General features: G+C 42.7%; 2 protein-coding genes across 10 annotated transcripts in view; both read right to left on the reverse strand.

Annotated features, from left to right (window-relative positions):
* Positions 1–6,721: 6,721 nt before the first annotated feature.
* The window catches only part of LOC306997178 (uncharacterized protein), a 230,629-nt gene continuing 211,464 nt past the window's right edge, over positions 6,722–25,886 (reverse strand). The window contains exon 2 of the mRNA XM_079610330.1: positions 6,722–7,555. Coding sequence (XP_079466456.1) covers positions 6,849–7,304 — 456 coding nt within the window. The 5' untranslated portion in view covers positions 7,305–7,555 and the 3' untranslated portion in view covers positions 6,722–6,848. The remainder of the gene's footprint in view (positions 7,556–25,886) is intronic.
* Positions 10,693–21,351, reverse strand: LOC306997170 (zona pellucida sperm-binding protein 4-like). Of its 9 annotated transcripts, XM_079610312.1 has the most exons (11): positions 21,054–21,281; positions 20,734–20,993; positions 20,446–20,672; positions 20,177–20,372; positions 19,914–20,101; positions 19,740–19,837; positions 19,514–19,671; positions 19,243–19,435; positions 19,031–19,178; positions 18,876–18,948; positions 18,318–18,799 (listed from the first exon to the last, which is right to left on the reverse strand). In XM_079610312.1, the coding sequence occupies exons 5-11, from the start codon at positions 19,917–19,919 to the stop codon at positions 18,723–18,725; spliced, it is 753 nt and encodes a 250-aa protein (XP_079466438.1). In that variant the 5' UTR covers positions 19,920–20,101; positions 20,177–20,372; positions 20,446–20,672; positions 20,734–20,993; positions 21,054–21,281; the 3' UTR covers positions 18,318–18,722. The 9 variants fall into 9 exon arrangements, with proteins under 9 accessions (XP_079466436.1, XP_079466439.1, XP_079466433.1 ...); XM_079610313.1 differs by lacking the exon at positions 18,318–18,799 and adding an exon at positions 11,034–11,253 and having other exon boundaries at positions 20,177–20,572; positions 20,730–20,993; positions 21,054–21,302; XM_079610311.1 differs by having other exon boundaries at positions 20,177–20,572; positions 20,730–20,993.

Consider the following 25,886-nt stretch of genomic DNA (forward strand, 5'->3'; position numbering starts at 1 on the left):
TTTTAACCGTATAAATACTGGGAACTATATTCTCTGAAGGTGAAGCACTGCTACTTGAGCGGAGAGATAACCGCAGCACCTGAGACACGCCGTTGTGAGGCGCAGAGAGTTCGTTCAGAGTTTGGGTAACAGAGTCAGCAATTTATAAATAGTAAAAGCGTAGTTTACAATCATGGATGTTCGCTGTATTGTAAAGAGCTGTGACAATAAACAGGGGAGACCATGGTAATACCATGATGTTTCATAGAATTCCAACTAAAAACGCTGACCGGATGAAGAAATGGCAGCTTGCTCTGGATATTGATCAAAACACACCTAATGAGATTATCAAGGGGACATTATGTTTGCTCGGTACATTTCACTGAGGACGACTATTTAAAAAAAATGGAATTTGCCACAAGGACCTTGAAACGTGTGCTGAAGGATACGGCCATCCCATCGATATCACATAACGTTACAGGACAAAGTGGAGCGGCTGCGGTAAGTGTTCCGTTATATTTTTAAATGTTTAGCCTAACGTTACTGTAACAGTGCCATTATCTAACTTAGATATAATGTAACGTTAGTGACACTATTATATGAATAGGGTGGTAACTACTATTGCAGTTGTTTACGGGCTCCATGTATCCCCTGTAATGTTAGTATTGTTGCCTCGAACGCGCTCTGTCGTCCCAGTAACACTTGAGCGTAGCTAGAGGTCACGTATAGTCACGTTGGTTTTGTTGACAGAAGAAACAACGGCGCGTCTCAGGTGCTGCGGTTATCACTCCGCCCAAGTAGCAGTGCTTCGCCTTCAGGGAATATAGTTCCCAGTATTTATACGGTTAAAATATGTCTGTGTCTCATGTGACTTTGTTTTTTGTACACTCTGTGACTATACAAATCACAACATGTAAATAGGAAAATGTTTGTTTTATTTTGTCACTTATTTGGATTAGTATGCTAGCTGCAACCATTTACATCCAGTCTTTGTGCTAAGCTAGGCTAGCGGTGGGTGCGTCAAACAGACTTATAGCACGCACGGAGATGAAAAAGGTATGTGGACTTATCTAACTCTGGGGGATAAGGTGAATAGGCTAAAGTCCCAAAAAGTCGGAGTGTTCCTTTAAACTATTTATATTGATCATTCATATATAGGGAAATACATTTTCTTTTCAGAAGGGTAATGTTACTATGATATTGTAAGCCTGTCTCAGCCATAGCTCCTCTAATCTTAAATGTTCCATTATAAAATACAATCATTTTTATAATAAAGGCTTTTAATATCCAGCACACACCGTAAGATCCCTCGGTATAGCCTAACATTTTATGTAGCAGTGTACAGGCTAGCCCTGAAATTATAAGGCGATAATACACCCCAAATTTAGTGAAATACATTTATTGTAATATGTTCAATTCAATTCAATTCAAGTTTATTTGTATAGCGCTTTTCACAATACATATTGTTTCAAAGCAGCTTTACAGAAAATGCATTTCAAGAATGTACAAACAAAAATACAGTTAGTTAATCATAAATTTAGGGCATAACATATCGCCGGCGTTGGGTCGTCTATTCACAGGCGTCGAGTCGTCTCTTCACAGGTGTTAGGGCATCTGAAGTCTCCATGAGAGGCTGGATACATAACTACAGCTGGCGAACTCTATTTGACAGGCGTCCCGAGATGATAACAAAAAAGGCAGATGGGAAATAATTAGCGTAGCTGCTGTTCATAATATGAATGCATTTGATCTGATTTAACTGTAGTATAAAAGGTACGATGCATTATGTGAATGCTTGGCTAAAGAGATGCGTCTTTAGTCTAGTTTTAAACTGGGAGAGCGAGTCTGAGCCTCGGACAATATCAGGAAGGCTATTCCAGAGTTTAGGAGCTAGATGTGAAAACGCCCTCCCTCCTTTAGTGGACTTAGTTATCCTAGGTACGACCAGAAGCCTTGAATTTAGCGATCTTAAAGAGCGCGATGGATTGTAGGGTGATAGAAGATCCCTTAAATACACAGGAGCTAAACCATTTAGGGCTTTATAGTCAGTAACAATACTTTGTAATTGATACGGAACTTAATAGGTAACCAGTGTAGAGATGATAAAATTGGTGTTATATGATCATATTTTCTTGACCTAGTAAGAACTCTAGTGGCTGCATTTTGGACTAACTGTAGCTTGTTTACGGAGGATGCAGGACAACCAGCTAATAAAGCATTACAGTAATCTAGTCTCGAGGTCATGAATGCATGAACTAACTTTTCTGCATCAGAAACAGAGAGCATGTTACGTAGCTTAGCAATGTTTCTAAGGTGGAAAAAGGCTGTTCTTGTGACATTTGAAATATGATTTTCAAAAGACAAGTTGCGGTCTAGTATGACACCCAGGTCTTTTACTGTAGAGGATAAAGTAACAGGACGTCCATCTAGATTAAGGTTGTATTGTAAGAGGTTTTGTGGGCAGTTTTTTGGACCAATCAGTAATACCTCCGTTTTATCTGAATTTAATAGAAGAAAATTACACGTCATCCAATATTTTATATCTTTAACGCTCTCTGTCATTTTAGATAATTTAGTGTTATCATCTGGTTGTGATGAAATATATAATTGAGTGTCATCAGCATAACAGTGGAAACTTATTCCATGTTTTCTTATAATTTTACCAAGTGGCAGCATATATATTGAGAATAGCAGGGGGCCTAATACAGATCCTTGCGGCAATCCATAATTTACTGACGTTATCTTTGATTTTTCCCCATTTAAATGGACAAAATGGTAACGGTCTGATAGGTATGATCTAAACCAGCTTAATGCCTGTCCCTGAACACCAGTGTAATTTTGAAGTCGATCTAAGAGTATTTTATGATCTATAGTGTCGAACGCAGCACTAAGATCGAGTAAAACTAGTATTGAGATACACCCTTGGTCAGAAGCTAAAAGTAAATAATTTGTAATTTTAACGAGTGCAGTTTCTGTGCTATGATGTGGCCTGAATCCAGACTGAAATTTTTCATAGATATCGTTTTCTTGCAAGAAAGAGCACAGTTGAGCGGACACAACTTTCTCTAGTATTTTAGACATAGATGGAAGATTTGAAATGGGTCTGTAATTTGCTAGGTTATTTGGATCTAATTGTGGTTTCTTAATTAGAGGTTTTATAACTGCCAGCTTGAACGTTTTTGGAACGTGACCTAAAGATAGAGACGAGTTAATAATATTGAGAAGAGGCTCTTCCACTACAAGTAACACTTCTTTCAGTAGTTTAGTGGGTATTGGATCTAATAAACATGTTGTTGGTTTAGATGCAGTGATAAGTTTATTTAGCTCTTCCTGTCCTATAGTTGTAAAGCGCTGTAGTTGTTCTTGAGGGGCGATAATTGAGGCTGAATCATAAGACGCTGTCAAAGATTGTACATTTACAATTGTATTTCTGATGCTTTCTATTTTCTCAGAGAAGAAATTCATGAAATCATTACTATTAAAATGTAACGGAATATTTTGGTCAGGTGATGTCTGTTTATTTGTTAGTCTAGCCACGGTGCTAAATAAAAACCTTGGATTATTTTGGTTGTTTTCAATTAGTTTGCGGAGATGCTCAGCCCTGGCTGCTTTTAGAGCCTTTTTATAACGTGACATACTGTCTTTCCACGCGATTCTAAAGACCTCTAAATTTGTTTGTTTCCATTTGCGCTCTAAGTTACGAGTTTCTCTCTTGATAACATGCGTAGCACTGTTGTACCATGGTGCTTTAGTTTTCTCTCTAACCTTTTTTAATCAAATTGGTGCAACAATTTCTAATGTACTAGAGAGAATGATGCTCATACTGCTAGTCATTATGTCACGGGGTGACGAAAGCGAAGCGAAACTGAGTTCCCGCTGGAATTATGTTCCGCCCGGACCGGTGTTACGGTAACACCGGCCCACTTCCGGGTTGCGCGTTATGTCACCATAACAGCGCTAATGACGGATTGACATCTGGTGCGGAGGGTTAGATGTTGGGATCTGCGCGAGGATTATAGAGGCGGAGTAACCGTATAAAAAGGAAGTGCAGAGACCAGGAAGTGGTTGATCCCCACGGGGTGATTCCCACGGGTTGTTCGTTCTTCCGGTCGTTATTCCTGGTTGTCCTTTTCTTCGGATGTGTTCCCCTGAGAGAAGTGGATCTCTTTGACGGTTGGGCTGGCGTGCTAAGGCATCTGAGGATTGTTGCGGGGTTTGGCCGTTCGGCTGTGCGGCAGATATAACAGCGATCGAGTGGAGATACTGAGGACGGAAAGAGAGTGAGTTACGAGGACCAAGTGCAGACCAAGCCACGCCATTATCATCTGAGGGAAGATAAGTAATATGATCGGGAATTTTATCGAATGCATGTACCTGCACTGAGATTGACATAACGTTGTGAAGTGGATTGATCACGAGGGTTGTATCATCGGAGAGTGTGTAGATTAAGGGATCCGTTGAACTCTCGTCTTCTCCTTCGAGTGTGGGCAAGGAAACGCTTGGTCCCCGGGTCAGTAAGGAGGCATTCGCACTTCCTCGCTACTGGGTGGGACTCCAGCCTGACAGTGGAAGGAGCAATCGTTGGGTGAGTGCTGGCTCTATTTGTCACTAAGAGTGGATATGCAGTGCCTGAAGTGGTATGTTTGCACAAGACATTGCTTGAAGTGAAGTTTCAGGGTGTGGGGAATATATGCAGAGTTAATGCCATACGCTCACCATCTCGGAAGCCCACCACTGTCACCGTAACAAAACAATCCAGGCGTTCAGTGTGAAGATCCTCCCTACCTGCTGGAAGATCGTGTGTATATGTATTAACTTACTCTGCTGTGTAGATTGAAGGATCCTCCTGGTCAAGCGCTGTATGTGATGTCGCCGTGAGAGAGAGGTGGACACCAGAGTTATTCCTTTCCTCGTCTGGACCGAAGCATCTCCCAGCCGTAAGCCCCAGCACTCGTTCAAAGAACATATCCCTGTTGTTGAACTACTTACTCGGCTGTGCAGATTATGTGATGTCGCTGTGAAGAGAGGTGGACACCAGAGTCATTCCTTTCCTCGTCTGGACCGAAGCATCTCCCAGCCGTAAGCCCCAGCACTCGTTCAAAGAACATATACCTGTTGTTGAACTACTTACCCTGCTGTGCAGATTGAAGGATCCTCCTGGTCGAGCGCTGTATGTGATGCTGCTGTGAAGAGAGGTGGACACCAGAGTTATTCCTTTCCTCGTCTGGATCGAAGCATCTCCCAGTCGTTAGCCCCCTCATTCATTCCAAGAACATATACCTGTTGTTGAACTACTTACTCTGCTGTGCAGATTGAAGGATCCTCCTGGCCCACGCCGTATGTGATGTCGCTGTGAAAAGAGGTGGACATAAGAAATATTCCTTGCATCGTCTTGACTAAAGCAGCTACAAGTCTACTTACCAGGATACTCCCCCACTCAGTGGACGGGTGGCCGACTCCTCTTTTCCCTGACCGGCCACGCACAGGCACGAGCTGCCGAAGGGAACTCCACGCCCTCCCGGCATCCGCGGTCCGATCCCGTTCTGGTTGGGAGACACAGAATTAACACTGAGACTTTTAATTGATTTTAACAAAATAAACCTTGTAAACTTTTATTCTCTCGTCTGTCTGGTTTTCCTGGTACGCTCCTCGAGGTGGTCCTGGGTTTCAGGGGTGGGTGCAGTCTGGCTTGACCCCCCCGACCTGTGACAATTTCCTCTAGCTCATCTGTTTGTTTGGGTTCACTGAGGAGCGGATAGATCAGGTAAGCTATTCAAGAATCTATCTACAGTGGTTGGAAGGATTGTTCTGCCTGGTCAATAACGCGGCGCAACATGACACATTTCAGCCGTACGTAGTATGCAAGTTACCATGTAATGATCAGTGACGTCATCACTTTGCGGTATAATATCTATATCGGTTGGATCGGTTCCATATGATATAATTAAATCTAGAGCATGATTAAGACGATGAGTGGGACCACTAACGTTTTGCTTGACCCCAAAGGAGTTTAATAAATCTGTAAACGCAGCCCCTAACGCATCATTTGTGTTATCAACGTGTATGTTGAAATCTCTAACAATTATTGCCTTATCGACATTGACTAATAGATCTGAGAGAAAATCTGCAAACTCTTTTAGGAAATCCGCATAGGGCCCTGGAGGTCTATATACAGTTGCCAAGGCTAGAGATAATAGTGATTTCTTTCTTACATCTAGGAGCATAACATTTAGCACAAGTACTTCAAACGAATTAAACCTGTGACCTGTTTTCTGAGTAACATTAAGAATATCTCTATAGATTGTTGCAACACCGCCGCCACGACCAATCAGACGGGGCTCATGCTTATAACAGTATCCGGGCGGAGTGGACTCATTAAGACCGAAGTAATCATTTGGTTTAAGCCAGGTTTCAGTAAGACAAAGTACATCGAAGCTATTATCTGTGACCATTTCATTTATAATAACCGCCTTAGGTGTAAGCGACCTAATGTTTAGAAGACCTAGCTTTAGACATAGTTTTTGTTCACTAATATTGAGATTTTCTGGTTTAATCACAATTAGATTTTTCTTAGATCCTGCAGTAGATTTATTATTTGGCCTCACTAAACGAGGAATAGACACAGTTTCTATATAGTGTTCTACACTGGTACTTATATCACTAAATTTGGGACAGCAAAGAATGTGATTTGGACTTTGACTTACTAGTCATATGGTGTGTAACGTCTTGGAGATGTTGTCCGACAGAACAGCCGCTCCGATTCTGCTGGGGTGCAGGCCATCAGCACGGTAGAGCCTAGGTCGCTCCCAGAACAGATTCCAATTATTTACAAAGAGCAGTCTCTGTTCATTACACCATGACATTAACCATTAATTTAGTGCAAACAATCTACTGAACCTTTCTTGTCCATGTCGGTACGTGGGAAGCGGTCCAGACACGACGATCTTTGCTTCAGGCGATGTTCTGCATACCGTCTCGATCAGGCTCCTGTAGTCCCTCTTCAGAACCTCCGTCTGCCGCAGCCTGATGTCGTTCACCCCCGCGTGCAGCACGACAGCTCCGACGCGCTCGTCACCGTTCAGGATCTCGGGGACCTGCGCAGCGACATCGAGAACACGAGCACCAGGAAAGCAGTGAGTGCGCACCATACCTTTACCTGAGGTAGCGCGGACATGCCGGACGATGGAACTGCCGATGATCACAGCGTCGTCGCGATCCGTCTCGCAAAGAGGGGAGAAGCGGTTCCGGGGGGAGATCTCGTAGACCGGGAGGGGCAGAGAGGTCCTTGCTCTGGTCCTGGCTCTTGTCTTCCGCTGTGGAATCATCCAGGGTCCATGGTGCTGTGTCGGGGTGAACGAAACCAGGGGTGCTCGGGTCCTGTGCAGAGAAATACACGGAGTAGAGGAGGCCGGAGTCGAAAAGTTACTAACCACTGACTTGTGGTGATCGGCGCGTGATGCTTCAAGCGCTGATCGTCGGTCTCGCAGCTCGGCCTGCCTCCCCAGCAGATCACGGATCTGCTTCTCCACGGACTCCAGCTCCAACCGCACCGAATGCAGCTCAAACGTGTCCTCACCTGCACTCAGAGGTAGACACACATCCGATATATTCGCCATTATAGCAGATGAACAATAAATTAGCAGTGATACTACCAATATCACTACTAATTTAGGACTGGAATCATGGATAGAACCCGTATCCTTTCAGTGATACGAGTGTAAATAAGACAATCGATAGGCGAGGGCCGCGAGACCACGCGTGCAACGCTAGCGGGCTAACGTTAAAGATAGTAACGGAAGTTCGGAAAGTTCGGAAGTTATGTGTCTTGTCAAAGGAGGGTGGGCTCCATCAAAAGCTTTTCTCTTCCCCTAAACATATTATGGAACTATTTTACCTGCTGCCATCACCTTTGTCTCCAGTGGACAAATACAATTGATTTCACAATGTCTCTAAACTGTTAAACTTTCAATCAACAGAGGACAACTTTGTAACTTAAAGTTTCCCTGTGGTGAAAATCAAGCTTTTAATGTTGTTTATGTCTTTGTGTTGTTTTTTTCAATATGCTTCGAGACAAACCCAGCCCTAAGTTCAGTCAGGTTCTTCTCCAGTATGTGGAACCACTGGCGTTTTAGCCTATGTGTAAACGTGATATTGTGGATTTTTTGTTCCCTTTTTTTCTTTGTCTTTGTATTTGTCTGTGTTATCTTTTGTTTACTAGACCTTGTGTGTCCTTAAACGGTTAGTTCACCCAAAAATTATTTACTTACCCTCATGTTGTTCCAACCCCGTAATACTTTCGTTCAGCTTCGGAACACAAATCAAGATACTTGGATGAAATCTGAGAGCTGGCTCACTCCTTCATAGGCTGCTAGGTAATCGATATCTGCCATCCCAGAAAAGTTAGTAAAGACATTGTTAAAATAATCCAAGTGACTTCAGTGGCTCAACCTTAAGTTTATCAAGCAACGAGAATGCTTTTTGGGCACAAGAAAATGCAGTACACCAATAAATATGTTCTCACCCTTTACTCATCTTTTACCCTTATGCCATCCAAGATGCATACGACTTTCCTTCAGATTAACACAAATAAAGGTTTTTAGACAAATACAAAATTACATCTCTGGAAATACATATATAATGCAAGCTCATGTGTTTCTAAAAGTTGTAGCATCAAACAGCAAACAGCCCAGTCATTTTTACACCATTATTACAAAAAGGTGTATGTTCTCACTAAATTGCTCCCAAATTTAAGATTGTTGTATCATAATAGTATAATACGTACCCCTTAGTTCTATAATACAGTATACATCATTTTTAAATGATCTTGGCTGTCCCTTTGTTTCCCAAACTTTACATATTGTTCCCTTATACTTACATGTAAGCACTTTATAAGTACACTAATTACTTAAAGTTACGGTGTAAATTTGTCTTAATTACATAGTACTTTCCGGGTTGTAATCTAAAGAGTTATCTTTTTTATTTTTATTATGTCCTTTTGGTAATCAAAGAAGAGTTTTAAAGGGTTGTTCACCCAAAAATGAAAATTACAACGCGAGCTCTCACGGGACTTCAGCTAGCCGTCTAAAACTATGTAGGTGAATTTAAACAACGGCTAAGTTGCTAAAGGCATCTTGTTGTCATCTGAGGACCCTGTTCAGTTGGACAGACATTTTAATTGCATTTTGTGTCTGTTAAGAGGCACAATAACACCATTTATGAAAATGCCCCCATAACTGCCCTTTTAGCTGAGTGGGAGCTCTGGGAATTAGCGGTAGCAGCTCCGTGTTGCAAGTGTAGTGGGACGCACTGCTGCGTCCAATTAACCTAATGCGTTCGGCCGTGAGTTCAATCATAACGATGCGGGACCATATAAAAAGGGTTTAGAGTCACTGTTTACGTGTGAGTGTCGTCTGCGTGGTGCGTCATTGCCCGGGCAACGCCCCTGCCAGTTCCTCATCAGTTCTCGCTTGGAGGTATGTGTTTGGCTGACTAGTTAAACAGAGATGCGTGATTTTTTTAATGTAAACAACGATTCCGTTTTAGCCTTGAGGATAAATTGCGGCTGTGGGCTGTTGGCAGCTGCTACTCTCCTTTGGCGTTCCTCATGACGTGGTTTTGTGTGCGCGTGACGCGGACGCGCGACTTATGAAATGAAGGTATGTAAAATTAACTATTGAGTGGCGCTCCCTTTTTGGACTGCAAGTATATGTGTTATGTTTATATTTTAGGAGGAATAGACTGGTCAGTGACACCTGTGGGGCAACGCTGTTTAACGCTGCTGCTTTGTACACTCGGATTCCTGCTGTGTTGTAACGTTACTCCGGACTCTTCCGGGCAATAACATTTTGCATCAACACGTGCACTCTATTTATGCGACTTGTGTGACGCCTGCTCTACAGTACTCATCCTTGTGATCGCTGGGTTGTTTCTCCAACTAGTCTTTCAAATTGTGTGATTTGCTGTTTATATATATTTACTGTGTATTTATTTATGAATGTTTTGGTTTGTCTGTTTCTTCTGAAAGTATTGTTAGAAGAATAGTTTTTTTATTATATTATGTATTTTCGTGTCCTTGTTATATGTTGAGACCAGTGCAGTCATTTCTGCTCTCATTACAGGAGCCGAGGCTTCGGTGCAGGCCGCTAGTAGGCCCTCACGTGCTGTGGTGGAGGTTTTGTCACTGAGTGCTGTGCGTTCATGCTTGACCGTATTGGAGTGTGTGTGATACCTGTGCACAGGGTGGTAAGAGTGATTTATAGGGGCCTTGTGCTCACTAAAGTAGTGTACCTGCCATGGTTAAGCCTCGGCTTCCTCCTTGACTTCGAGTGTTGAGTGTTGCATGATGACCCAGTCTTTAATGTTGTCTTAAGATTGCTGCTGACTACAATAAAATCTTTTGTATTTTTGTATCCACGTCTCTGGCCCTTCCTCGATAACAACGTTCCTGTGTCCTTTTTGTGGGTCATTAAATTCATAAGTATTGGTATTTCCCTGTTAAACAGGGTGGCGTAGTCGTGCATATTTAGAGGTAGTTTGCACCTCTTAAGGCCCCGCTACACAAGCACCAATTCGGTTCGTTTTTTTTGCATAGACCGTACTCAAATATATAACAATCAAGATTAACTTAAAAAATTGCCCGGAGTTCTCCTTTAAGCATAATTGCGCCACTAAGGTGGACATCTTGAAAAATGGCCGCCCGTGGAGACTGCTCATGCCAATTTTCACGCTTGTAACAAACTCAACGATTATATCACTTAGCCGCTCACTATTGGGATAAAAGGAAAAGTGCAGGTTGACAGATTTTACACCAGATAGTGCTATACTTGAGCCAACAAGTGACATTACAGGGACTCGGGCATGCTTGAGAACTAATATGTGCAGTTACGTTAGTCTAGCCATTTAGTCAAATGTAAAGCCACAGAAAAGTTACACAACCCTTAATTTGATACCATGTGAAACAAGAACAGGGGCCCCAAGTTAGCAACTAGAGCTTGGCAAATAGTTAAATTAAACGAACTATATGGACCAAGCTTCTGCCCAAGCCAAGTCTAGAACCTCACTGCACAAGATAAAAGGTTTAGTAGAGCAGCCCTATAAGTCAAACTGAGAACAGTCACGAAACATCCAACACCAGTCAGAAATCAATACCAAAGAGTAACTAATGTTGAGTTTCAGGAAGTTTATTAAAAAACTAAATTCACATGACCAGGATAACTTCTCCACTAGACACCACAGTTTGCCCACTAGAAATGGTCTTGACGTGCACATCTCTTCCTGTAAAAAGTAATAGAAGCATGAGGCATTTAAATAATTGTTCCTAAAGTCAATTTACAGCAAGCACTCACTTTTCCTAGTGCAGCTTTGCTCACAGGTGCCAGAAGAGGGATGGCACACCGCTGTACTACAGTGGATGAATATCTAACAGAAGGGAAAGGGTTAAGCCATATAATTCACTATAAAAAGCACTAATATTAACGCTTGAGGTAGGGCTGTGGAGCATACAGTTTCCTGCAGAGGAGCCAGTGATGCTGGATCTACAAATGTGAACATCTTCACAACAAAGCGCTTGTAGTGGGTTGGGAACTGAAGACCCGAAGATCCAGCCATTGGAACCAATGTGGTCAGGTAACGATCATCCTGGTAAGGGCATCTGAAAGGCAAAGAGGCATTCAGAAAAGCCTTACAGCACATGGATAGACTGGCCTTACTCACCCATCAACCAGAAGGTCCCATTGGGGTAGACTGAGTGGACTAGGGGTTTGTGTCGCCCAGCAATGTCTCAGCATCAGGACAATGTTGGGGTCGGTCCTCTCCAAAATGCGCACCTCAACATACACAGGTTCTCGCAGGACTTTTGTAATTGGATAATCAGCTCCACTGTAGTAGGATGTGTACGCCTCATCCCCTGAGGATACAGTGTTAAACTAAACTGCTGCAACCCTGAGTTTGAGAGGCGTTAGTTATACTTGGGACAAACACTTACCTTCTGCACAGCCTTTAGTGACACATTGACCATTTGCCAGTCTAAGCTCAACCCTGAGGGGTCCAGGAGCAGCTACTGGTGGAGGTGGAGGAACACTGTTGACCTCCACAAGCAGAGCTTCCACAGAAGTAGCAGAGTACCTACACTGGAAGAGAAGCCTGGACAAACCATGAGCTTGTAGCAGTTGTCAATGATTAACATTTATGATAAAGCATAGGTCACCTACTCAAAATGGCTGTCCCTTGTGATGGAACCAAGTGGTCCAATACCCACTTCATACGAGGAGATCATTCGGTTTTCATACACCACATATCCACTGTCCTCCTGCAAATAGTAACACTGTTGGCATCCAGTCCATCCTAAGCCACACAGAAAAAAAAAACACAAGCAGCTACTCACAATCATGCTCGTGCCACATGCAGTGACAGGGAACTGGTATATAGCAAAGAAAGGTGTGGATCCCACAGGACTGCAAGATGGGTCACTTCCACCCAAGAGACGGACAGAATCCAGGCTCAGACGAGGCAGCGTAACATCTCTAGCCACCACTACCACAAACTGACCGTCTCTTATACACTGGACAGTCACTGGAATGAGTTACAAGAGCAGGTTATTGATGAAAATCAGTTTAACATGAACACTTTGCATTGACTCAATCTTACCAGCCTTCCCATAGTAACATTGCTGTCCATTAAAGCAGCAGTTGATAGCTGCACACTCAGCACCACTGATACCAGGTGGCCCACATTGGATCTGCTCAGAATCAGCTACAGCACATTTGTCAAGGGGCTCTGCCTGTGCCACTGGCTGCTTAGGCTGAATCTGAGAAAACTGCTGACTAGCTTGCGGTTGAACTGACTGTGGAAACTGTGGACTAGATTGCTGTTGAACTGACTGAGGAAACTGTTGACTAGCTTGCTGTTGAACTGGCCGAGGAAACTGTTGACTAGCTTGCTGTAGAACTGACTGAGGAAACTGTTGACTAGTTTGTTGCTGAACTGGCCGAGGAAATTGTTGACTAGCTTGCTGTTGAACTGACTGAGGAAACTGTTGACTAGCTTGCTGTTGAACTGACTGAGGAAACTGTTGACTAGCTTGCTGTTGAACTGACTGAGGAAACTGTTGACTAGCTTGCTGTTGAACTGGCCGAGGAAACTGTTGACTAGCTTGCTGTAGAACTGACTGAGGAAACTGTTGACTAGCTTGCTGTTGAACTGATGGAGCAAACTGTTGACTAGTTTGTTGCTGAACTGGCCAAGGAAATTGTTGACTAGCTTGCTGTTGAACTGACTGAGGAAACTGTTGACTAGCTTGCTGTTGAAACCGCTGGTCAGTTTGCTGGAACATCAGAGTTTGAGGATTCTGGGGCAGATTACTCCACTGTGGAACAGCATGACTGAACGCAAAGAGCCAAACACAAAGTGCCAGAGACTGAAGAGCACACCAACTTCCTGCCATTGTTCAACAGCTAGTCACACTGCTGAGATGCTGCCCTTTGTTTTTTTTGTACCATACAGACTTTGGCTAATTAATGATAATCCCTCCCTCTTCATTAACAGTCATGATTCGCCAGACTTGCATGAGTGGGAGTCTATGCAATGCGTGATTCTATTGGTTCTTACAATTATTATAATTTTTGTATTCTTTCCACACTTTTTGAACATACACAAAAGCACATATTGAGCTGAATTCTGAATAGTATGCTAGTACAATTTATTTCATTCTGAAGTCAGCCTTTGTTTTCTCCTTTCTTTAGCTAAATTTTATAGGCTATTTGATGGTTTTGCTATTCTGGATTTTATTTTATTTGTTTTCATCTTGCGGTTTTCATGGCAAAAGGCCTGAATATTCAGGGTATGTTTACACAACAACAACGTACTAAAAATGGAAACGTTTTTTCTTTGAGTTTTCGTGGGCAGACGACAAGTTAGGGTGACAGTCCCGAAATTGGTGCGTCCCTCAATACATAAATAGTGTCCCGCATTTCAGTTATGAACAGTTTTTTTGTTTTATTTTATTTTATTTTCCAAACTGTGATTCTGGAAGATTTTATAATTTTTTAGGGCTGTCTGATTGGTAGAGATTTTGAAGGGGAATGGGAGAGCTTCACTCCGACGAGGCGAGTGAAGATTAGCTATACTATGGAGAGTATAGAGGTTCGCTGTTTGTTCAAAACAGCAAAAGTGAAACGTGCTCTATGGGGGGCCCATTGGGCTATACTGGTGAAAGACACCACCCCAGTAGAGGACGTCCCTGGATTAGGTCCAGTGGCACCGTAAACCTGCTCAATCACTTCCATCTCAGATAGGGGTGATTATTAATTATCAGGGCTGTCTGATTGGAAGAGATTTTGAAGGGGAACGGGAGAGCTTCACTCCGACGAGGCGAGTGAAGATTATCTATACTACGGAGAGTATAGAGATTCGCTGTTTGTTTAAAACAGCAAAAGTGAAACGTGCTCTGTGGGGGCCCATTGGGCAATACTGGTGTAAGACACCACCCCAGCAGAGGACGTCCCTGGAATGTAGGTCCAGTGGCACCGCAAACCTGCTCAATCACTTCCATCTCAGACACGGTTTTAATTATTCTTATTTCTTTTGATTATTTTAATTTCTTCTATGTAAAGCACTTTGAATTACCACTGTTTAGCTTTGCATTTACTGAATGAGCACTGTGCCACTGTTCGTCCGACTGTTTGCACTGTATTTTATTTTCTAAACTGTTTTAATTGTTCTTATTTCTTTTATTATCTATGTAATTATTTTAATTTCTTCTATGTAAAGCACTTTGAATTACCACTGTGAAATGTGAAATGTGCTATATAAATAAACTTGCCTTGCCTTGCCTTATGTCTGTATTAATATTTTTTCATCCCTGAAATTGCAATACTACAGTAAGAAATATTATAAAAACTGTGACTGGCATTTAAAAATCTATTTGTGCAGCCGTCATGTTCTAGCTGTAATATTAACCAACCAACCTAAACCTAGCCCTGAAATTATAAGGCGATAATATATCCCAAATTTATTGAAATGCACATTTATTGTCTTGTCAGAGGAGGATGGGCTCCATCCAAACTTTTTCTCGTCAACTAAACATATTATGGAACTTTTTTACCTGCTGCCATCACCTTTGTCTCCATTGGGACAAATGCAAATAATAGATTTCACAATGAAAAAGTTAAAAAGCATTATTTCTCTAAACTGTTAAAACACGTCAACTTGTGGATTTCTGAACTGGAATGGAGGCGGGGCTAATTGTTGCATATTCGTAGAACCACGTATACTAAATGAGGCAACAGTGTAGTTAAATTCAAGCAATTTTAAGGCGTGAAGAACTTTTCCAAGGAACATTTTTTTAAATATGTCATTTTGGTAATCAAAGATGAGTTTTAAAAATGTGTTTAAAAATGGAGTGATGAGAGTGTTGAGATTCTCCAGGATTGTTTTGAGACCACTGACTGGCTGATTGGCAGCAGATGGGAACATTAACGAATATACAGATACTGTTTCCAGCTTTATCCATCACTGCATTGAGGACATCGTTCCTAAGAAGTCTGTTCGGTCCTTTCCCAATCAGAAGCCCTGGGTTGATGCTGGGGTCCGGAATAACCTAAGAGCCCGGGCTGCCGCCTTTAACTCCGAGGACCCTGATTTATACAGGAAGGCCAGATATGACATTCGGAAGGCCATCAAAACACCGAAAAGGTCTTACAGAACCAGGGTGGAGTGCAGTTATCATGGCTCTGACCCTAGGCATATGTGGTACGGACTTAAAGCCATTACAGACTACAAAGGGAGAGGTTGTAGCGAGACCCAGGCATCTGTCATACTACCAGACGAGCTAAATAACTTCTATGCTCGTTTCGAGAGGGACAGTGAACCTATTGCAGTGGAACTGCCTGAAGGCCGAGCCAGTGGCGTGCCTATATTAACTGAAGCTGAGGTGAGGCTATGCTTTAAAAAGATCAACCCCCGCAAGGCACCTGGTCCGGATGGCATATCAGGTAGGGCCCTCAGGGGCACCATTTAGCTGGGGTCTTCAGTGACATCTTCAATCTCTCTCTAAGTTTGTCTGTACTCCCTACCTGCTTCAAGAGGACAACCATCGTCCATGTGCCCAAGAAAACCAAAGCCACCGGCATGAAGGACTATCGCCCGATAGCACTGACCTCTATCACCACGAAGTGTTTTGAGCGGCTGGTCAAACTATTAATCTGCTCCTCGTTGCCCCCCACCCTGGACCCTATACAGTTTGCATATCGGTCCAATAGGTCTACAGATGATGCTATCGCCCTGACCATGCACACCGCTCTCTCCCACCTGGACAAGGGGAATACGTATGTGAGAATGCTGTTCATTGATTACAGCTCTGCATTCAGCACCATCATCCCCTCCAGACTCGTCACCAAGCTCGTGGATCTGGGACTAAACATCTCCCTATGTAAGTGGATCCACAACTTCCTGACGGGGAGGCCACAGGTGGTGATAATCGGTGACCGCACCTCATCCACACTGATCACCAACACAGGCACGCCCCAGGGTGTGTGCTCAGCCCTCTATTGTTCTCCCTGTGCACACATGACTGCGAAGTAAACCACAGTTCCAACCTCATCGTGAAGTTTGCTGACGACACAACCATTCTGGGCTGCATTTCTGACGGAGATGAGTCAGCCTACAGAGAGGAGGTCGACACTCTGGTGACATGGTGCCATGACAACAACCTCTCTCTCAATGTCAGCAAAACTAAGGAGATGATTGTGGACTTTAGGAGGAGACAGAGCGAGGAGCATGTACCCCTGCACATCAATGGATATGTAGTGGAAAATGTCAGTTGTAAGTTACTCGGGGTCAACCTCAGAAATGACCTTACCTGGTCTGCTCACACGGACAAGGTGGTCAATGCGGCCCGGAAACGCCTATTCTTCTTGAGGAGACTGAAGAAGTTCAGCATGGACCCAGTCATCCTCACTAACTTCTATAGATGTAAAATTGAGAACACACTGACTGGCTGTATCACAGTGTGGTATGGGAGCTGCATTGACAGGGACAGAAAAATCCAGTGTGGCTAGGTCTGCAGGGTTCATCATCGGCAGGAAGCTCCCAGCCCTACAGGACGACTACCACACACAATGCCTCAAGAAAGCGGGCAGGATTCTAAGAGACCGTTACCATCCATCCTTCAATCTTTTTACCCTGCTGCCTTCAGGTAGGCGATACCGAAGCATCCGGGCCCGCACACAAAGACTGGATAACAGTTTTTTTCAAAAGGGCCATCAGGCTCCTAAATGGACAATGATCATCTCTCTTCACTTTCCTTTAGTCATTTATACACTGTCACTTTAGTTAACTGTTTGCACCTAGTATATTATATGTTATGTAATGTCAGGTTACTATGTGGTGTCTTGTCATAAGAATTTCAGTGCCAGTTAACCGTGTGTTGTTCTGTGCATCTGACAATAAAAGACTTGACATTTAAAGGGTTGGTTCACCCCAAAATAAAAATTACCCCATGATTTACTAAGTCCATCAAAGTGCTTCCATCCATCATAAAAGTAATCAACACAGCTCTGTGGGGGTAAATGACGGCCTTCTGAGGTGAATGTGTGTTTGTGTAAGAATAACATATTTTTTTAAACACTTCCGACTAAAATTTAAACTTTGACTAAAGCTTGGAAGAGCCGGGACATTTAACATAACTCAGATTGCGTTCGTCTGAAAGAAGGTCACATACACTTAGAATGATTTGAGGGTGAGTAAATCAAAGGGTAAATTTCATAATTGGGTGAACTATCACTGTAAGGGATAACATTAACTACAGAGAGACTTTAAGACCAAATAACTAGTCATGTGTAAGTGCACACTCACAAACTCATAAGGGCAATTCTTGCATGGGCACATATGCAATGTTTTCAAGCCCTGTTCACACCCGTTATTAAGGTGCATTTTGGTTGATTGGATCACAAGTAGAAATTCCTGTTTACATCTGGCGTTTTAATTGGTCTCATTTGTCCACTTCTGTCCTGATCTCTTAAAGGAGAGGGTCTACATTTGCAGATCTTCAAACACATGAGCATCTACTATATGAAAGCAATCTGGTTAAATATGTTTGACTACCTCTAGGAGTGGTCAAAAATAGACAAGCTCAAACAAAAACCACCATTTTTGGATTTACCAGTTAACTGGTGATTGGATTTTTTTTTTATGCTTAGTACTAAGTGTAAACAAGGCCTTGGACAGCAACCTAGGGTGGATATAATAGTTAAGGGATTAATGCTTAAAGCAGTCTACTTCTCAAACATTACTAGGACTATCCTGAAAAAAAAAGGTAATAAACTTGGGATAAAAGGACAAGTACAGGTTGATGCATATTTTATTCCAGATAATGCTATTCTTGCATGACTGAAGAAAAAAAAGCCAACAAGTGACCTTACAGGGGATTGGCCATGCTTGAGTATCACTACGGGCAGTTATGTTAGTCCAGCCATAAATCAAATGTTAAGCCACAATCAGAAGTTACACAACCCTTAATTTGAGGGGCCCCAAGACAGCAACTAGAGCTTAGCAAATAATTAAGTTAAATGGCTTGGGTAGAAGCTTGGCCCATGTAGTTCAAGTCTAAAACCTCTTTGCACAAAAATAAAAAGGGTTTAGTAGTACAGCCCTATAAATCAAACTGAGAAACATCCAACTCCAGTCAGAAATCAATGCCAAAGAGAAACTAATGTTGAGTTTCAGGAAGTTTATTGAAAACACTAAATTCACATGACCAGGATAACTTTTCCACTAGACACCACAGTTTGCCCACTAGAGATGGTCTTGACGTGCGCATCTCTTCCTAAAAAAGAGTGATAGAAGCATGAGGCATTCAAATAAAATGTTATTCCTGAAGTCAATTTACAGCAAGCACTCACTTTTCCTAGTGCAGCTTTGCTCACAGGTGCCAGAAGAGGGATGGCACACCGCTGTACTACAGTGGATGAAGATCTAACAGAGGGGAAAGGGTTAAGCCATAATTCAATATAAAAAGCACTAAAATTAAGGCTTGAGGTAAGGCTGCAGAGCATACGGTTTCCTGCAGAGGAGCCAGTGATGCTGGATCTACAAATGTGAACATCTTCACAACAAAGCGCTTGTAGTGGGTTGGGAACTGAAGACCCGAAGATCCAGCCATTGGAACCAATGTGGTCAGGTAACGATCATCCTGGTAAGGGCATCTGAAAGGCAAAGAGGCATTCAGAAAAGCCTTACAGCACATGGATAAAGACTGGCCTTACTCACCCATCAACCAGAAGGTCCCATTGGGGTAGACTGAGTGGACTGGGGGTTTGTGTCGCCCAGCAATGTCCCAGCATCAGGACAATGTTGGGGTCGGTCCTCTCCAAAATGCGCACCTCAACATACACAGGTTCCCGCAGGACTTTTGTAATTGGATAATCAGCACCACTGTAGTAGGATGTGTACGCCTCATCCCCTGAGGATACAGTGTTAAACTAAACTGCTGCAACCTGGAGTTTGAGAGGTGTTAGTTATACTTGGGACAAACACTTACCTTCTGCACAGCCTTTAGTGACACATTGACCATTTGCCAGTCTAAGCTCAACCCTGAGGGGTCCAGGAGCAGCTACTGGTGGAGGTGGAGGAACACTGTTGACCTCCACAACCAGAGCTTCCACAGAAGTAGCAGAGTACCTACACTGGAAGAGAAGCCTGGACAAACCATGAGCTTGTAGCAGTTGTCAATGATTAACATTTATGATAAAGCATAGGTCACCTACTCAAAATGGCTGTCCCTTGTGATGGAACCAAGTGGTCCAATACCCACTTCATACGAGGAGATCATTCGGTTTTCATACACCACATATCCACTGTCCTCCTGCAAATAGTAACACTGTTGGCATCCAGTCCATCCTAACCCACACATTAAAAAAAAAACACAAGCAGCTACTCACAATCATGCTCGTGCCACATGCAGTGACAGGGAACTGGTATATAGCAAAGAAAGGTGTGGATCCCACAGGACTGCAAGATGGGTCACTTCCACCCAAGAGACGGACAGAATCCAGGCTCAGTCGAGGCAGCGTCACATCTCTAGCCACCACTACCACAAACTGACCATCTCTTATACACTGGACAGTCACTGGAATGAGTTACAAGAGCAGGTTATTGATGAAAATCAGTTTAACATGAACACTTTGCATTGACTCAATCTTACCAGCCTTCCCATAGTAACATTGCTGTCCATTAAAGCAGCAGTTGATAGCTGCACACTCAGCACCACTAATACCAGGTGGTCCACATTGGATCTGCTCAGAATCAGCTACAGCACATTTGTCAAGGGGCTCTGCCTGTGCCACTTGCTGCTTAGGCTGAAACTGAGAAAATTGCTGACTAGCTTGTGGTTGAATTGACTGAGGAAACTGTTGACTAGCTTGCTGTTGAACTGAAAAAGGAAACTGTTGACTAGCTTGCTGTTGAACTGACTGAGGAAACTGTTGACTAGCTTGCTGTTGAACTGAAAAAGGAAACTGTTGACTAGCTTGCTGTTGAACTGACTGAGGAAACTGTTGACTAGCTTGCTGTTGAACTGACTGAGGAAATTGTTGACTAGCTTGCGGTTGAAACTGCCGATTAGCTTGCTGTTGAACTGACTGAGGAAACTGTTGACTAGCTTGCTGTTGAACTGACTGAGGAAACTGTTGACTAGCTTGCTGTTGAACTGACTGAGGAAATTGTTGACTAGCTTGCGGTTGAAACTGCCGATTAGCTTGCTGTTGAACTGACTGAGGAAACTGTTGACTAGCTTGCTGTTGAACTGACTGAGGAAACTGTTGACTAGCTTGCTGTTGAACTGACTGAGGAAACGATTGACTAGCTTGCTGTTGAACTGACTGAGGAAACGGTTGACTAGCTTGCTGTTGAACTGACTGAGGAAACTGTTGACTAGCTTGCTGTTGAACTGGCCGAGGAAACTGTTGACTAGCTTGCTGTTGAACTGACTGAGGAAACTGTTGACTAGCTTGCTGTTGAAACTGCCGATTAGCTTGCTGTTGAACTGACTGAGGAAGCTGTTGACTAGTTTGTTGCTGAACTGGCCGAGGAAATTGTTGACTAGCTTGCTGTTGAACTGACTGAGGAAACTGTTGACTAGCTTGCTGTTGAAACCGCTGGTCAGTTTGCTGGAACATCAGAGTTTGAGGATTCTGGGGCAGATTACTCCACTGTGGAACAGCATGACTGAACGCAAAGAGCCAAACACAAAGTGCCAGAGACTGAAGAGCACACCAACTTCCTGCCATTGTTCAACAGCTAGTCACACTGCTGAGATGCTGCCCTTTGGTTTTTTTGTACCATACAGACTTTGGCTAATTAATGATAATCCCTCCCTCTTCATTAACAGTCATGATTCTCCAGACTTGCATGAGTGGGAGTCTATGCAATGCGTGATTCTATTGGTTCTTACAATTATTATAATTTTTGTATTCTTTCCACACTTTTTGAACATACACAAAAGCACATATTGAGCTGAATTCTGAATAGTATGCTAGTACAATTTATTTCATTCTGAAGTCAGCCTTTGTTTTCTCCTTTCTTTAGCTAAATTTTATAGGCTATTTGATGGTTTGGCTATTCTGGATTTTATATATTTTTTTTTCATCTTGCGGTTTTCATGGCAAAAGGCCTGAATATTCAGGGTATGTTTACACAACAACAACGTACTAAAAAAGGAAACGTTTTTTCTTTGAGTTTTCGTGGGCAGACGACAACTTAGGGTGACAGTCCCGAAATTGGTGCGTCCCTCAATACATAAATAGTGTCCCGCATTTCAGTTATGTCTGTATTTTTTTTTTTCATCTCTGAAATTGCAATACTACAGTAAGAAATATAATAAAAACTGTGACTGGCATTTAAAAATCTATTTGTGCAGCCGTCATGTTCTAGCTGTAATATTAACCAACCAACCTAACCCTAGCCCTGAAATTATAAGGCGATAATATATCCCAAATTGATTGAAATGCACATTTATTGTCTTGTCAGAGGAGGATGGGCTCCATCCAAAGTTTTTCTCTTCAACTAAACATATTATTGAACTATTTTACCTGCTGCCATCACCTTTGTCTCCATTGGGACAAATGCAAATAATAGATTTCACAATGAAAAAGTTCAAAAGCATTATTTCTCTAAACTGTGAAAACACGTCAACTTGTGGATTTCTGAACTGGAATGGAGGCGGGGCTAATTGTTGCATATTCTTAGAACCACGTATACTAAATGAGGCAACAGTGTAGTTACATTCAAGCAATTTTAAGGCGTGAATAACCTTTCCAAGGAACACTTTTTTTTTTTATATTTAATTTTGTTAATCAAAGATGAGTTTTAAAAATGTGTTTAAAAATGGAGTGATGAGAGTGTTGCGATTCTCCAGGATTGTTTTGAGACAACTGAACTGGCTGATGTTTAGAGAGGCAGCAGATGGGAACATTAACGAATATACAGATACTGTTTCCAGCTTTATCCATCACTGTGTAGCAGGTTACAGCTGTCTGGCCAAATGGCAATTAATTTGCGGTGCTGTGAGTGGCGCTGGGCAGTTAACAGTGAGCCAACCGTGATGGTAGAGTCCCTATATAAATCGGGACTTTTCTTTTGACAAGCGACGTCATTGACATGCGACTGTTGTCCTGTCTACCTGCCGGCCTATCTGTCTGATGTCTGTCTTGGTCTCCCCCTTGGTCATCTATTCTGTGGTAGCGTCGCAGGTAGGACTAGCTCTGGTTCTTTTTTTTCCACTCCTTTAACTTTGTAACTGGGGCTTATATGGAATGTTTTAATTTTAGAAGCCCCATTGCGGCAGTAGCCCTGTTATCAGCTGAGGGCGTGCCCGGTTATCGGCGATCAGAGCCTGGGGCCGTGACTCAATGCTATTTATCAAAGGTATGTGACTACAATGAGTAATAGATAAATGTTACTGTAGGATGTGTTTATAAGTAGACATTTTTGTGTATTTCAGGAAGAGGCTTTCTAGCCGGGGGGTAGCTGCCAGTGGGCGACATCAGTTCCGAACATCTGCTGTTTTGCTTACGTTTTAATGTCACGATTTGTTCACGGATATAACACGCTAACGTCAACAACTGCGGCTGCCTTTGCACCCGGGACCTAGAATTAGTGGAACCGTGGTTTGCTCAAGTTAATCGGCAGCTTCCTGGTGATCTCTTTCCTCCTGCTATACCGTGAATTAGTTTCATTGAACATCATATAGCCAGTTTCATGGTTTAAGTGTTGAGTGTTTGATGGACTGACACCACTGACTGTAATTGTTTTGGTCTATATTTTATAGGCTCATTGTTGTTTTGTTTGTTTATTTAAACTCTTGTATGGAAGCCTTTTTCTGCTGCTGATATACAAGAGCGTTATTCCTGATTTATTTGGGTTGATTATTTATTTGTTTTCATTTGTCTACCCCGACCAAAGATCGCTAACTGGGGGTTTACCAGTGTATTGCAATTGTTGTGTGTAATTCAGGTTGATTTTCACGTGTTTGTCTTTTGTCCAGGTGCTGAAGACCGCCAGTGGGAGCAGTGCCCCTTGCGGTGGTGGGTCCCGTGGTGTGTGCAGTGGTTGTGTGTGCACCAAGTGTGATCATTTCCCTTGTAGTGCGTGGGTGTGACATTCAGCACGTGTGAGTGGGGTGTTGTGTTATGGATGCTCATTGCTCGGGCCACTAGCCTCCCACTGGTAAGTTTCAGCCCTATCTTCACCTCTTTGGTTGTGTGTGTGTGTGTGTGCATTGTGACTAGAGTATATTGTGTGTTTGTTATTTGATTTGGTGTCAAATACATTCTATTTGCGGTGAAATTTGTATTATATGTTGGTTGTGAAATCTTGAATCGTTGGAGTGACTCTGGTGTGCATGGCTCCATTGGTTTTACATTTTTATAAAAAGTAAAAAGAAAAATTAATAATAATAAAAATATATTTTTGTATTCAACCACTGTCTCTGGCTGATCCATTCACGAACCTGAGTGCCTTGTTAGCGAAAAGTCACTAAGTCTTTGGGTGTAAGTCCCATTGTGGCGTAGTCTGCTAGTTGTCTGGGTCTAAGCCCAGTTAAATCTATTCCACCTGCCGACATCGTTCCTAAGAAGTCTGTTCGGTCCTTTACCAATCAGAAGCCCTGGGTTGATGCTGGGGTCCGGAATAACCTAAGAGCCCGGGCTGCCGCCTTTAACTCCGGGGACCCTGATTTGTACAGGAAGGCCAGATATGACCTTCGGAAGGCCATCAAAACAGCGAAAAGGTCTTACAGAACCAGGGTGGAGTCCAGTTATCATGGCTCTGACCCTAGGCATATGTGGTACGGACTTAAAGCCATTACAGACTACAAAGGGAGAGGTTGTAGCGAGACCCAGGCATCTGTCATACTACCAGACGAGCTAAATGACTTCTATGCTCGTTTCGAGAGGGACAGTGAACCCATTGCAGTGGAACTGCCTGAAGGCCGAGCCAGTGGCGTGCCTATATTAACTGAAGCTGAGGTGAGGCTATGCTTTAAAAAGATCAACCCCCGCAAGGCACCTGGTCCGGATGGCATATCAGGTAGGGCCCTCAGGGGCTGTGCTGACCATTTAGCTGGGGTCTTCACTGACATCTTCAATCTCTCTCTAAGTTTGTCTGTACTCCCTACCTGCTTCAAGAGGACAACCATCGTCCCTGTGCCCAAGAAAAGCAAAGCCACCGACATGAAGGACTATCGCCCGATAGCACTGACCTCTATCACCATGAAGTGTTTTGAGCGGCTGGTCAAACCATTAATCTGCTCCTCGTTGCCCCCCACCCTGGACCCTATGCAGTTTGCATATCGGTCCAATAGGTCTACAGATGATGCTATCGCCCTGACCATTTTATTTAACCTTTATTTAACCAGGTTTGTCTCATTGAGATATAGAATCTCTTTTTCAAGAGAGACCTGGCCAAGATTGCAGAACAAATTAGATCACACAATCACAAAACAAACACAAAAAGGGCAAAGAGTACTCAAGTGCATTTCAAAATAAAAGTGCCATTACTTAAAACATTTGCACATGTGGATGGACTCATGTTCTATAGATTTAACATAACGTTTAAAATCATTCAAGGAAACTAGACACTGTAGTTTAAGTGTTTTCTGTAGGTCATTCCAAGTCGAAGGTCCAAAAAACATGAAAGCCTTTTTGAAAAACTCTGTCCGGGCTTGAGGTACATTCAATGAGAGAATTTTCTGGGACCGTAAACCATAAGTACTCTGTGTAAAAGAAAGAAATTCGGATATGTAGCATGGTAGTCTGCCTATGATGCCCTTATAAATAAAAATATAAAGGTGAGTAAGCCGGCGATATGACAGAGAGGGCAAATTCACTGTGGAGTAAAGTGTACAGTGATGAGTGAGGGGTCTGCAATTTGAAATAAACCTTAAAGCTCCATGAAACACAGCATCCAACATCTGAAGACACTTTGATGGGGCATTCATATACAACAGATCACCATAGTCAATCATTGAGAGAAATGTAGCCTCGGCTATCCTTTTTCTGGCAGAATAAGTAAAACAAGATTTGTTCCTAAAGAAAAAAACTAGCTTCAATTTCAACTTTTTCACTAAATTCTGTATATGAAGCTTAAAAGAAAGATGATCATCAATTAAAAATCCTAAATATTTATAAGATGAAACTACCTCAATTGTTTTACCCTGATAAGTAACAATATTTAGATCTAACTAATTTTTCCTTGAGTTTGAACCATGCACACTGCTCTCTCCCACCTGGACAAGGGGAATACGTATGTGAGAATGCTGTTCATTGATTACAGCTCTTTATTCAGCACCATCATCCCCTCCAGACTCGTCTCCAAGCTCGTGGATCTGGGACTAAACATCTCCCTATGTAAGTGGA

This window comes from Phoxinus phoxinus, assembly GCF_949152265.1.
Source record: "Phoxinus phoxinus genome assembly, chromosome: 4".
Taxonomy (NCBI): Eukaryota; Metazoa; Chordata; class Actinopteri; order Cypriniformes; family Leuciscidae; genus Phoxinus; species Phoxinus phoxinus.

Coding starts and splice junctions, on each gene's coding strand:
- LOC306997170 (XM_079610307.1), bottom strand. CDS start 21,260: ATGGCAGGAAGTTGGTGTGCTCTTCAGTCTCTGGCACTTTGTGTTTGG. Junction 19,179..19,242: donor TGGGACCTTCTGGTTGATGG/GTGAGTAAGGCC, acceptor TTTGCCTTTCAG/ATGCCCTTACCAGGATGATC. Junction 11,254..18,875: donor GCAAAGCTGCACTAGGAAAA/GTGAGTGCTTGC, acceptor TACTTTTTACAG/GAAGAGATGTGCACGTCAAG.